Below are 13,496 nucleotides of genomic sequence, written 5' to 3'. Positions count from 1 at the left end.
CTCTCTGTCTCTCTTCCCCTCCCACAGCGAAGGCTCCATTGGAGCAAAAGTTAGCCTGGGTGCTGAGGATGGCTCTATGGCCTCTGCCTCAGGCGCTAGAATGCCTCTGGTTGCAGCAGAGCAACGCCCCAGATGGGCAGAGCATCACCCCTGGTGGGCATGCAGGGTGGATCCCAGTCGGATGCATGCGGGAGTCTGTCTGACTGCCTCCCCATCCCGTTTCCAACTTCAGAAAAATACAAAAAAAACCCTCAAAACGTTGGAGTTGTATTAGGCATGTTTGAATGCATATTCGTGAGTACAGACTCAGAGCCTGGCAGCAGTTCATTCTGGGCCCCAATCTTGATAGCTTAAAAAGGCGTTGGGATAGTTGCATCTCTGAAGACTGCTAAGTAGTCACATTTTTGGATTTTCCTTTGCAATTTTATTTATTTTATTTTAGTGAGAGAGAGACACACAGACAGGGACAGACAGCAAGAGAGAGAGATGAGAAGCATCAATTCTTTGTTGCGGCACCTTAAATTGTTCATTGACTGCTTTCTCGTGTGCCTTGACCCGGGGAGGCTACAGCCGAGTCAGTGACCCCTTGCCCAAACTAGTGGCCTTGGGTTCAAGCCAGTGACCATGGGGTCATGTCAATGATGCTGAGCCTGTGCTGCTGAACCTGTGCACAAGCTGCTGAGCGCGTGCTCAAGTCAGCAACCTTGGGGTTTTGAACCTGGGTCCTCTGCGTTTCAGGCTGATGATGCTCTATCTACTGTGCCACCACCTTGTCAGGCTCACTTTGCAATTTTTAGTCAGGAGCTTGTAGATATCTTTTAAATCATTTAGTCCAGTTCTCTTGGTTACATATGTGATGAACTTAGTGATACATGTTAGAATTTGTGGGAGCTTTTTCAAAACTCCAAATATCTAGAAATATGTAGTACAAGGTCAGTGATCCCAGTCAAACTTGAACGTGCAATTACCACAGCGGGGCTGTTGGGCTGCCGCACATTTTGGAAACCAAAAAATACAAGACTCAAACTTGATTTTTTTTTTTTTTTTTTTACAGTAGGAATAAATGATGTAGATTTAATTGTATCTTCCAAGAAGATACGTCCAAATTCTAACCCCTGGATCTCATGACCACGATCTTACTTGGATATAGGGTCTTTGCAGATGTGATCTTGTTAGGTAGGAAGAGGTCATACTGAATTGATCGGCCTTAATCTAATGTCTAGTGTCCTTGTAAGAAGAGGGAGATTTGACTTCTGGATATTTATCTGAAGGAAGTAAGATCACCATCTTGAAGAGCTATCTGAATCCCCACAGTAATAAAAAGCATCATGGTACTGGCATAAAAGCACACATATAGATCAATGGAACAGAACAGAAAGCCCAGAAATAAACCTATAAATGGTCAATATTTGACAGAGGAGACAAGAACATACAGTAGTGTAAAAACAGCCTATTCAATAAACAGTGTTGGGAAAATTGGACAGATACATGTAAAAAAATGAAACTAGACTACCTTCTTACACCATACACTGTTATAAACTCAAAATGGATTGAAGACTTAAATGTTAGACTCAAAACCATAAAAATCCTGGAAGAAAACATAAGGCAATAAAATCTTGGACCTTTCTCTTAGCAATATTTTTCCTGATACATCACCTCAGGCAAGAGAAACAAAAAAACTAAACAATTGGGACTACATAAAACTAAAAAATTTTGCACAGCAAAGAAATCCATCAGCAAAATGAAAAGACAACCCACTAAATGGGAGAACATATTCACGAACGATACATCCGATAAGGGGACAATATCCAAAATTTATTAAGAACCTATAAAACTCAACAAGAACAACAACAAAAAAAACCCTCTTTAAAAATGGGCAAAGGAACTGAAAAGACTGCGGTTTTAACTATAAAGCTAGAAGCACATTTTACCCTATCCTGAAATGCAAACTAAGAAACTCAGAAGTCCTCAGGAATAACCAGTGCTTTTCTCCTTCGTCCCCCAGTTCTCAGATTAAGAACCCACTGGAGTTGATTCTTTGAATAACAAACACATCTCACCAGAGCTTGACCACGAGGGCACTTATTCCACTTAGTATAATGCCCTCAACTTACTAAAACGAATTGAGGATGTCACTTCTAATAAGTACAAGAGGCTGGATTGCAGAATTTCTTTTCTTTTCCTACTTCCACATACAGTAACTCTACTGGACACTGAGGAGCACTGCTTGCTATTAAACACACAAGAACGCCCATTTCCAACAAGAGTGGTTTGATGTGGGCCATCACATTTCTGGAAACAGACATAGTGAAGTAGGAACAAGGGAAGTTCCTTAGGCTGAAAAACTCAGCTTGGCGAATTCCTTATGCCCTGGAGAAGTGCTTGGCTTCTTGGCAACCAGAGAAGTCCAGAGCCGACCGGGTCGTGTTTGACCCTCTGTATCTTCTTTTCTGGGCCCAGGCAGCAGTTCTTCAGCTGGATTTCGACCTGAGGAGAAGCTGGGCTAATTGAAAGTCTGGAGCTTCAGCGGGTGGTCAAAGGCTGGGTTCTTGTAGGCCACCAGGTGCGTGTCGTAGCACTGCCTGGGTGGCCTCCGGACCCGCCGGCAGAGGCACACGCACAGCAGGAGGGTGCTGACGAGCAGCAGGCCGCTGGCGGCGCACAGCCCGGCGAAGATGAGCACGAAGTTGGGTTTGGTGGTGAAGGTGGCGCAGGGTCCCCGAGGGCCAGCGGCCTGGGGCGGGCTCAGCCCTGCCCTGTTGACTGCCAGGACGCACACGCGGTATGTGGTGCCCGGCGAGAGCCCGTACAGGGGGTGCTGCCGGGCGGTGGCATAGATGTCCCCTACCACCGACTGGTTCCTCGGCCCGCCCTCGGGTGAGTAGTGGATCTGGTAGCCGCGCACCACCGAGTTCGGGGCGCACCAGCGGACCAGCGCGGAGGTGTCGGTGGTCTCCGACACCCCCTGCAGCTTGGGAGGGTCTGGGATGGTGTCTTCCCTGCTGACGCCGGGGCACAGGCACCACAAGCGCCTCTGCAGCTCTGCGCACGGGGTCTGGAGGTGCTTACAGGGGTGATAATCACAGGGGACCCCCTGGGGAGGTGCTTCCATCTCCTGCTTCTCCCCTTCCCCCTCCTCCTGCTTCTCTCCCTCCTCCTCCTCCTCACTGGAGTCATCCAAAAGCAAGATAGGAATTCCATCCTCAGAGGAACTTGGGAGGAGAGCCTGCAGCGTGGCCTGTGTCTTCCAGTCGGGCTGGGGTGTGCTCAGTGGGTTTCGGGAGGCAGGGAGGTGACCAAGTTGTGTGCTGGCCGGTGGGGTGGAGGCAGCTGAGATATTAGGGTCAAAGACCAGCCGGGCAGCATGTTCTCCGTGCTCTGTCCCCGCTGTGCTTGCAGTCCTGGGTGGATCGCTGGCGTTTCTGGGACCTGATGTGGACACAGTAGTGGAGGCAGTGGCCCCCTGCCTGACACTGCTGTGCAACCATGCAGCTCCTGATTGGGGGCGCACAGGGTGGGAGGGGGCCTTGGTGACACCTGGTCGGTCTGCCACAGTTTGAGTGGAGGAGGCTGTGTTCTGCGGAGTGAAGGGACCCTGTGTAGATGGTGCGTGGGTGGAGGGGAAAGAGGAGGGGGGGTTGGAATCAGGGAGGAGGGTGCTTCGGTCCTGGTGGCACGCACTGGGCAGCTGGGACAGCACGAGAGCGGCAGAGAAGGCCCCACGGGATCCTGCCGCTGGTGTGCACACCGTGTCTGCAGCCCTGCAGGGGAGGTCAACCAGTTAGAAGGGGTTTGGCATCAAGGCCGCTCTGTGCTGGCCTTTGAGGACTCAGTGCAGACAGTCCTTCCCACTAAGCCTGTCAGTGCGCCTGCTAGGTACCCCATGCACTGGACACGCATTACCTCACTGACCTTCAGGGCAGCCTGTGGAAGAGGCTCCCATGAGGCAGGGGAGGAAACGGCAGCTCAGAAAGAGGAACTAACTGCCCAAGGTAGCATGGCCAGCAAATGGCAGAGCCTACAGCTGGGCGGGCACTGGGAAGGGCAGTGCTGAGTCTGTGTCTCACCTGACTGCTTCCTGGCCATGAGTACTAGTCACAGTACTCATACTGCTATTTCTGAGTGCTTGCCACGTTCCAGGGACTACTGTTAGCATTTTATCAATGAAGTTAATCTGCACTGCCTTATGAGGTGGGCACTATTATCCCCATTGTACAGATGAGAAAGTAGAGGCCCAGAGAGGTTAAGCAATGCAGCCAAATGACCAATAGTAAGTGGTGTGAAGAGCCTGCACTCTTAACCTCTTCATTAATATGAAATAAGACCCTTTATGACAAAAGACCTAGGTACTTATTTTAGGGTCAACATGAAGGGAAGACGGGGACAGACTGAGCCCCACTTGTTTCCAGGCTTGGGTGGTAGGTGAGAAAAGAACCCCCATAGAATGGGGGATGTCTCCCAAATGAAGCTGGTGGAGCTGGTTTGAGGGTGCTCAAGACCAGAAATGTTCCCAGCCCCCATTCTTTTCTGGTGGCATACCTAGGCACAGCTCCCCACTGCAAAGATATCTCTTCCAGCTAAGAGCCAATGAGAAGTCTTTGTAGGATGTCTGGCTGCCCCACGAGAGCTCTGTAAGCCCACTGGCCTTGGACTGAATGATACAGAAGGCCTGGCTCCATTTGGAGGACTTAGGGGCACCCAGTGTTTAAGAGCAGTTTTGGAGGAAGATTGATGCTGCCTCCTCCACCGAGCAGTTGCATGAATCTAAGTAAGTACTTCCCCTCCTTGGGCCCCAATCCACTCATCTGTAAGATGGGACAATAATAACTCTGCTTTGGTAGAAACAAGCCAACTGTTCACTTAGCCCATTTCTTTTTCCTAGTGGGCACACAGCTAGACTATATTTCCCAGCCTCACTTGCAGTGAAGCGTGGATGTGAGTGGGAATGATGAGCCCCACTTCCTGGTCTGGCCCATTAAAACCTCCCATGTGTGTTCCTCCAAGCTCTCTCTGCCTCTGGCTCACTGGAAGGGAGACAGAGCTGCCACTGGCTGGGTCCCTGAACGTGACTACGTGGGGGACGGCCGTCATGCCTAACAATGCCAAGCTATCCAGCCAGGTTATGCGAGCAAGACATGAGCTGGGAGAACTTCGACTCCAAAAGGCTGACCTTCACTCCTCAGTCACATGCTTTGCAAATGCGTTACCTGCTTAGGACAGTCCTCTTTGCATCCGTGAAGAGCCAGGACAACTCACAGCTGCAAGTGAGAGGGTTGCCAAAGAGGTTGATGGATAGGACCTGGGAGGAATGTAGGGTCCACGGAGGGAAGGAACTCAAGTTGCAGCTGAAATACACAGACAATCAATTAAGTCAGGCTTCTTACAATCAGGTTAAAACTATTCCCAGAGAGTCATAGTGCTGTCTGGGAAAACCATTCTGTTAGGGGTTCGATGATATTACTTTGGGCAAAATTCTTAAATCACCTTGGACTTCCTTTTTGTCATCATTTCACAGATGAGGAAACTGAGCTGCAGAGGTGTTAAGTAACTTACCCCAACTCAAACAGCTAGTAAGTGGTGGAGTCAGAATTTGAACCCAGGCAGTTTGGCTCCACATCCGATACCTTACACACAATGTTGAGTCAGTCTGACGCTCGAAAGAGGATGAGTCAGAGATTTTACTCTTATTGACATAGCACCATGACCATTATTATTATTATCACCATTACCATCATCATCATCATCAATATACCACATTCCCAATATCATCACAATCACCGTTACCACCATCACTATCACTTTCATTATTCCCATCGCCTCCACTGTGACCACCATCACCTGCACTAATGTTACGGACCACGAACCATATGCCAGGCACTGAGCTAAGTGCTCCACATGCTCTATCTCCTTTCCCTCATGACAAGTCCCAAAGGGAAGTACTCTGGCTGGGACTGCAGCCAGCAGGGAAACGAGAAGTGACTACACTGAGAGTGATGACGGGGCAAAGAAGCCTGCTTCCCAGGGCCCAGGTGTGGGTTCTCAGGAAAGGAGGTGGCCTGGGATCATCCTCAAAGGGATGTTGGGCTTCCCGTTAGAGCTCAGGAAGGAAGGTGGATGTAGTGACACGTTGGACATCACCAAGACAGAAAGCACCAGCCCTGGGTTCTGACTGCAAGTAGGACCTTTCTACCCTCTCACCTTCCCTCCCTAGACCCCAGAAAGGGGCTGACTTGCCACGTGGTGAAGCAGGTGGATGGAGAAACAGAGAACAACCTGGTGCCCTCATCCCCTCTTCCCACTGCAGGTTTCTCATCTGGGCTTAAAGGAAACGTACACGCACGAGTCTGAGGTGTCCATATTACTCTGGACAGGGCTGAGTTGCTTGGTTTTCAGGCTGGATGGACTACCTGGGGCCTGCCCCGGATACCACCCAGAGGATGAGGCAGAACAGAACCCCAGGGAGGACTTGACGAAGTCATGGAAGGAAAATTAAAGTCTGGTGTGCTCTATAATGTAGTCACACCTGGTCAATATAGTGTAACGGGCAGAATTCAGTCACGTGCGTGATTCAGAAAAACTTACTTCTGGAGCAGAAGGAGCTGTAGGCGAGGAGTATCTTGAAAGATGTGTGTCTGGACAGAGGTGAGTGCTGGGGAGTCTTGACAGTCCAGCTGTCGCAAGTCAGGGGTCGTCTTGAAAATGTCCCCCTCCAGGTTCCTCAGTCTGGGCATCTTCCTCAGGTAGAGGGACGTGAGCGTGGGCAGGTCTCTGGTCCACCCTGACCGAACTGAGACACAGAGGGGACACTGTCCATTACCCAGGACGACTCCAACCTAGGAGGCTGGCCGGGCATTGTGGAAACACAAGAGTGATGAGGTGGGTCGTGAAGGTCATTGCTGAGCATAGGCACAGTCAGCAGCCTTAGGAATCTCAGACGCATGGGCCATTTCAGTAGAAACCCCAGTCCCTCCTTTTTCCTGAGCTGGCTGAGGTCAGAGAGGTGAATGGCTGGTCCAAGAGCACACAGCTGGGAAAGGACAGAGCTAGGACTTGAACCCAGGACACTGTCTCCAGCTCTGCAGTGGCCCTACCATCTTGTTAAACTCCACCCAGAAATATTCCAACTTCACTCCCATGACTACTTGGAATGGGGAATTTTTTTTTTTTTATCTTTATATTTTTCTGAAGCTGGAAACGGGGAGAGACAGTCCGACAGACTCCCGCATGCGCCCGACTGGGATCCACCTGGCACGCCCACCAGGGGGCGACACTCTGCCCACCAGGGGGTGATGCTCTGCCCCTCCTGGGCGTTGCTCTGTTGTGACCAGAGCCACTCCAGCGCCCGGGGCCATCTTTGCTCCAATGGAGCCTCCCTGTGGGAGGGGAAGAGAGAGACAGAGAGGAAGGAGAGGGGGAGGGGTGGAGAAGCAGATGGGCGCTTCTCCTGTGTGCCCTGGCTGGGAATCGAACCCGGGCCTTCTGCACACCAGGCCGACGCTCTACCACTGAGCCAACCGGCCAGGGCGGAATGGGAAATTTTTGAGGAAGGTAAGGTTGGAGGAGAGAAAGGCAAGGCCAAAGGATGCCCAGAAACCCAATTTTGTGGCTCTTCTAATACATGGAGAATGTGTCTCTTCCCCTCTGTTTCTGGGTCTCGCTTTTTTTTTTTCTTTGTCTATGGTGGAACAGGTGATTATAGACACATGAACTGTTTTTTAAAAAAATAACAAAAACCACCTGACCAGGTGGTGGTGCAGTGGATAGAGCGTCGACCTGGGATGCAGAGGACCCAGGTTCAAAACCCCAAGGTCGCAGGCTTGAGTGTGGGATCATAGACATGACCCCGTGGTTGCTGGCTTGAGCCCAAAGGTCACTGGCTTGAGCAAGGGGTCACTTGCTCTGCTGTAGTTCCCCAGTCAAGGCACATATGAAAAAGCAATCAATGAACAACTAAGGTGCCGCAATGAAGAATTGATGCTTCTCATCTCTACCTTCCTGTCTGTCTGTCCCTGTCTGTCTCTCTTTCTTGCTAGAAGAATAATAATTAATAACAATAATAATAATAAAACCAACCTTGAACACATCAAATACAGGAAAACTGGGATTCTCACCTCCCTCCTGTGTCTTGTTTGAGGGAGTATTATTTGCAGACACAATTTTAGCTAACCCAATTCAAAGTTGTGAATTCATCCTGAGCTTCAACTGCTTCCTGTAATTGCCTGTTGAATGCTAATCAGCCCTAAGGCAAGCAATACATCCACTTCTCCATCCACTAGCACACCCCATTTCTGCTGGGAGGCAGTAGAACAGCTTGGCTGAAGGTTTGGGCTCTGGACCCAGAATGCTTGAATTTGGATTTGGAGGCACCACATAATGAGCTGTGAGACCTCGGGCCATTCATTTGCCTCTCTGGACTCTGGTTTCCTCATAGCAAAACCAAGATAATAGTTCCCACCTCTTGGGACTCAAGAAATTACTAGCCTTGTATGGCTCTTGGAATAGGGTGCACGCGGCTCACGAAATCTCTGGCAGGGTTATTTTTGAGCGGCACTGTGAGCGAGGGACGTGGGTCACCACCCCTTGAAGAAGCCGGCCCCAGGAGCACCTGCCCAGCCCGCCTCTGAAAACCCGGGGCGCCCAGGACTCACCCTGCTTGAGGGGCGTGCCACTGAGGTCCAGGACCTCTAGGGTGGCCAGGGGCGCGAAGGTGGCGTCGGCGATGTCCTCCTGGGCGCCGCTGCCCAGCGCGGTGCCGGAAAGGTTGAGCACACGCAGCGCGGGGAAGCAGGTGAAGGCCCCCGGCGGCAGCGCCTGCAGCGGGTTTCCGGCGAGCTGCAGCGTGCGGAGGCTGCCCAGCGCCGTCCCGGCGGCGCACGGTGTCAGTGAGGCCAGCTGGTTGTGGCTCAGGTCCAGCGTGTGCAGCCCCGCGGGCCAGCCGGGATCCCAGCGCAGCGCGCCGATGCGATTGTGGTGCAAAGTCAGCACCTGCAGCTGCGGCAGGTGGCGGAGCTCGGATGCGCTCAGGGCACTCAGCAGGTTGTGGCTGCCGTCGAGGCTGCGCAGCGCGCGGGGTAGACAGCCCGGCAGACTCTCCAGACTGCGGTTCGTCAGGGTCAAGGTCGTGGTCCCCGTGGCGAAGAGCCCCTCACAGGGGGAGACAGTGGCGTTGCTGACCTCGCTTCCCCAGGGGCCCTGCTGAGTGAGCCGGAAAAGAGGGGCCCTCTCCTGGGAAGGTCCTGCCAGGCTCAGGCACAGCGCTGTGGGCAGCAGCAGCAGCAGCAAGGCCAACCACATGGTGTGTGGCTGGGGAGAGGACAACGTGATAGCCCATTAAATCCAGAAGAACCCCCCCCCCAAAAAACCAAGGATTAATGTGCCCCCTGCCCACCACCACTTGGCTTTGAGGAAGAGCGCAGGACCTGGGCGTTCTCCAGCGAACTGGGTGTGCAGTGATTTCGCCCTGCCTGGTTTCCCCCACGGTCTCCCCATGTGTCTGTGGCACCTCCTGTTCTGCCTTCTCCCAGGGATGCCCTTCCCTCTAACTTCCTCTATGACTGTGGGTGCTAACCTACAGGGGACCGCCTGCAGAAGGTCTCCCTTATCTGTCTCATCTGGACCTGAGCCTCCCAGAAACCCCCTCTATTTACTTGTCTTCATCCCACGCGCTTCAGGAGGGAAGGGAGCTTGGCCTTTAATAGCAAGCCAGAGAATGACTTCAGGGAAGTGGCCCCATTGAAACATAAAGAGGGTACTTGAAGGTTTTGACAGTCCCAGCGAAACTCAGTTGGCCCCACTTCCCCCTTAGAACTGCCCAGCCTCAGGGGAGTCCTAGTTTGCATGGAACCTGGCTTACAGGCCACGTTTTAAAATAAAGTCTGGGGCCTGACTGGTGGTGGCACAATGGATAGAGCATTGACCTAGGATGCTGGGGTCCTAGGTTCAAAATCCCAAGGTAGCCGGCTTGAGTGCAGGGTCACTGGCTTGAGTGTGGGATCATCAACATGACCCCATGGTCTCTGGCTTGAGCCCAAGGTCACTGGCTTGAGCAAGGGGGTCTCTGGCTCAGCTGGAGCCCTCCACCCTTGGTGAAGGCATGTATGAGAAAGCAATCAGTGAACAACTAAGGTGCTGCAACTATGAGTTGATGCTTCTCATCTCTTTTCCTTCCGATCTGTCTCTCTTTCTTTCTCTTCTGATCTGTGGTGGTGCAGTGGATAAAGCGTCGACCTGGAAATGCTGAGGTCGCCGGTTCAAAACCCTGGGCTTGCCTGGTCAAGGCACATATGGGAGTTGATGCTTCCAGCTCCTCCCCCCTTCTCTCTCACTCTGTCTCTCCTCTCTCTCTCTCTGTCTCTCCCCCTCCTCTCTAAAATGAATAAAAAAAAAATGCCCATCTTTCTCTCTCTTGCTAAAGAAGAAGAAAGGAAGAAAAGAAGTAAAATAAGGTCTGGAGTCTTTTCTTGGGAAGGCCCTCAGGACTGCCTTCAGGGAAGGAAGGAGCCCCCAGACAGCTGTGAGGCTTGGGAACCTAGAGTTAAGCTTTTCCTGGTCCCTCGCTGGTCCCATTAAAAGCCAAGGGTCCTCGGGTCAGCCATGCCCAGGGGCGATGGCTGAAAGTCACAGGGTGCGGAGTGTCTGGAGTACCCAGGACTGCACAGCGCGGCTGGGAGATCAGGTAGGGGTAGATCAGGCAGCCATGGGCTGATCTGGGATTGGCAAAGCTACTTCCAACCAAGCCTTGGCCTTGACATTACTTCTCGATATCCCCCCACTTCTGTAGATGTGCATTCCAGCCCGTTATCTCTGCTGACCGCTAGGTCTCTGAGCGACCACCAAGGCCTCCCTCTTGCGATTCTGGGGTCCAGGCACTGAAAACGGGGGCCAGGAATCCGTGTGCCCAGCAGTGTGTCTTACTCACCGGAAGCTGTCCTTTCGGATTGCGGCTCTCCTGGATGCCCCTTTGTGGACTTCACTCTTGTCTTACAGATCCCAAGAGCCAGCGACTTACACAGCAGCTCAACTCTGGATTCCAGAGAGGCCTGTTTCCCACATGCCCCCGCTCCGCAGCCCCACCCACTGAGAGGGCTGAGATACCCCGGTCCTTGCCGTCCCTCCTTCCTTCCTCACACTGTGGTCTTTAGCCAACACCCTCACTGCCTGTCTCCTCCTCCCACTCCGGGACTGGACCTGCCCCTTTCCAGGCCGGGAACCTCCTTCCAGCCCTCCCCCACCTTCATCTCACCTTACACGCCTTTCCAGGCCTGAGAAGTGGAGGGAATCAGCTCTTCCTGCGGCCGGCCAGGCCAATGTGAGTGAGGGCTGAGGGCCGATGGACGCAGTGAGGCAGAGGTGGCACTGTCACCTCCCAGGAATCTGATCCTCCTGCCAAGTGGTTTCTATTCCCTGGGATGCTTGGAGGATGAATGGTGAGCCAGTGTGAGGAGGAGGCCCCATGGCTCAAAGCGGGAAGGTACCCGGTCCATAGGAAGGCCTGCGGAGAGTTACAGGGGACAGTGGCCAGAGCGTGGTCTTCAGAAGTGTCTGGGAGCAAGGCAGGAAGGATCAAACCAGATCCAGAAGTCCCCTGGTTTGGTTTGGTTTGGTTTCTCTGGGATCCAGTTTAGTGACAGCGTGGAGTTTTGTCTCTCATAAGTGCTAGGAATAAATAAATAGGGTACAAATGCAAAAAGAACATTTCTGCCTCGTAGCTAGGGTTATTGGTCCCGTTTAACAAGAGCCGCTGGTCTCCCTGAAGTCGTGGGGACGCTACATGAGCTTTATTTAGAGCACGCCTGCCCGTTTAGAGCATGCCTGCCCATTGAGAGCAGGCAATGCCTAGCTTTCCCTGAGTTCCAAGACTGGTTATTGTCTGAGGGCCTTTGATCTGCACATCCACTCTGCCTGGCCCAGGGCTAATCCTCCCCTGGGCTGTGTACACAGGCCCTGCAGCCAGAGCAGCCTGAACACCCACCCCCTCCATCCTTATCTGAGTGGCCCTGAGCAAACGCAGGATGCTTCTGAGCAGGCATGTTGGGTTCCTTGGATAATTGCACATTCTGGGATCTCCTTTTATGGCCTCCCCCCAGAGCCTCAGCGCTGGCCTTCCAGCCTCGGTGTAGCAGGGCATCCCTGTATCAGGCCCAGGTGAGGGCAGGGCGAACCCACCTGGGGCAGCGCAGTCACCACCCAGGGAGCTGGGGCCCCAGAGGGGAAGTCTTTGCCACGGACAACACAGGACGCCAAGTGGGAGGAAGAAGGTGAGGGAAAGGTGGGAAGGTTAGGGGAGCCGCTAGTGGGCCAGTGGGTGGCCCCAGGTGAGGCCCTTTCAGAGGTAAGGCCCGCCTTCGCTTGGTTCCCTGGGCACAGGGCACCCACTAGTCATTTAAAACATCACTTCCCTCACCCAGGTCTACCCTGGAGGTAACGGACCACCTGCAGCCAGCACGGCTTTGGAGGTTCAGGCAGGCTGCCCAGGTGGGAGGGAGCCGAATCCACCAACAGAGGTCCGAGGATGTAGTAAGTCCCCCCCACCCCCCCACCCCCCATAAAGGGCTATAACAGGACCACAGGGATGTTGGGGTGCTCCTCTGTACAGCACTGGGGCAAGGGGTCTGGAGAGACCCTGGTTACAGAACTCCCCTGAGCTCATTGCCCTGCCCTTGCCAGCGCCCCAGGCCCTCTTAGCGACTTCTTGTCCCTGCTGCTTGCTGCCTGGCTCACCAACAGTGGCAGGGGCCCGGATGGGACCTGACATCTGAGCTCAGCCCTCGGACAGGGACGCTCTGCTGTTCTGGCTCTGCTCACACCAAGCCGAAGCAGAAACGCCCTGGGCAGGCTGCCCAGGTGGCTTTGAGCTGGTGGCTTTGAGCTGGGGCGCCCGTGGCAGACACTGCACCACAGACTTTGCCTACTGTTCTCACCTGGTGCAGCAGGTTGCCCAGTGGGAATGCTCTGCTTGACCCACCATCCCCCTTTTTAAAAGTTAGTATTTTTTTGATGCTTTCCTTGATCTCACTGCTGACCCATTGATTGTTCAGTAACATGTTATTTAAAGCCTCCATGTCCTTGTGTGTTTTCCAATTTTTTTCTTGTGATTGATCTTTAGTTTCATACTGTTATTTATCTATTTATCTATCTATCTATTTACTTATTTATTAATAGAGACAGAGAGAGAGGGAGGAACAGATAGGGACAGACAGAAAGGAAGAGAGAGATGAGAAGCATCAATTCTTCGTTGCAGCACCTTAGTTGTTCATTGATTGCTTTCTCATATGTGCCTTGACTGAGGGGCTACAGCAGACCAAGTGATCCCTTGCTCAAGCCAGCAAACTTGGGCTCAAGCCAGCAACTTTGGGCTCAAGCCAATGACCATGGGGCCATGTTTATGATCCCACGCTCAAGCCAGCAACCCTGCATTCAAGCTGGTGGGCCCGCACACAAGCCGGATGAGCCTGCACGCAAGCTGTTGACCTCAGCGTCTCAAACCTGGGTCCTCT

General features: G+C 52.8%; 1 protein-coding gene across 1 annotated transcript; it reads right to left on the bottom strand.

Moving 5' to 3' along the window:
- Window positions 1-420: 420 nt before the first annotated feature.
- Window positions 421-11,106, bottom strand: LRRN4 (leucine rich repeat neuronal 4). The gene is made up of 5 exons (XM_066237221.1): window positions 10,919-11,106; window positions 8,649-9,303; window positions 6,583-6,787; window positions 5,208-5,345; window positions 421-3,761 (listed from the first exon to the last, which is right to left on the bottom strand). The coding sequence occupies exons 2-5, from the start codon at window positions 9,292-9,294 to the stop codon at window positions 2,504-2,506; spliced, it is 2,247 nt and encodes a 748-aa protein (XP_066093318.1). The 5' UTR covers window positions 9,295-9,303; window positions 10,919-11,106; the 3' UTR covers window positions 421-2,503.
- Between the last annotated feature and the right edge of the window lie 2,390 nt (window positions 11,107-13,496).

The sequence above is a fragment of the Saccopteryx bilineata genome, chromosome 6, assembly GCF_036850765.1.
Source record: "Saccopteryx bilineata isolate mSacBil1 chromosome 6, mSacBil1_pri_phased_curated, whole genome shotgun sequence".
NCBI lineage: Eukaryota > Metazoa > Chordata > Mammalia > Chiroptera > Emballonuridae > Saccopteryx > Saccopteryx bilineata.
The sequence above is the reverse complement of the archived record's forward strand: the minus strand, read 5'-3'. Positions and strand labels throughout refer to the sequence as shown.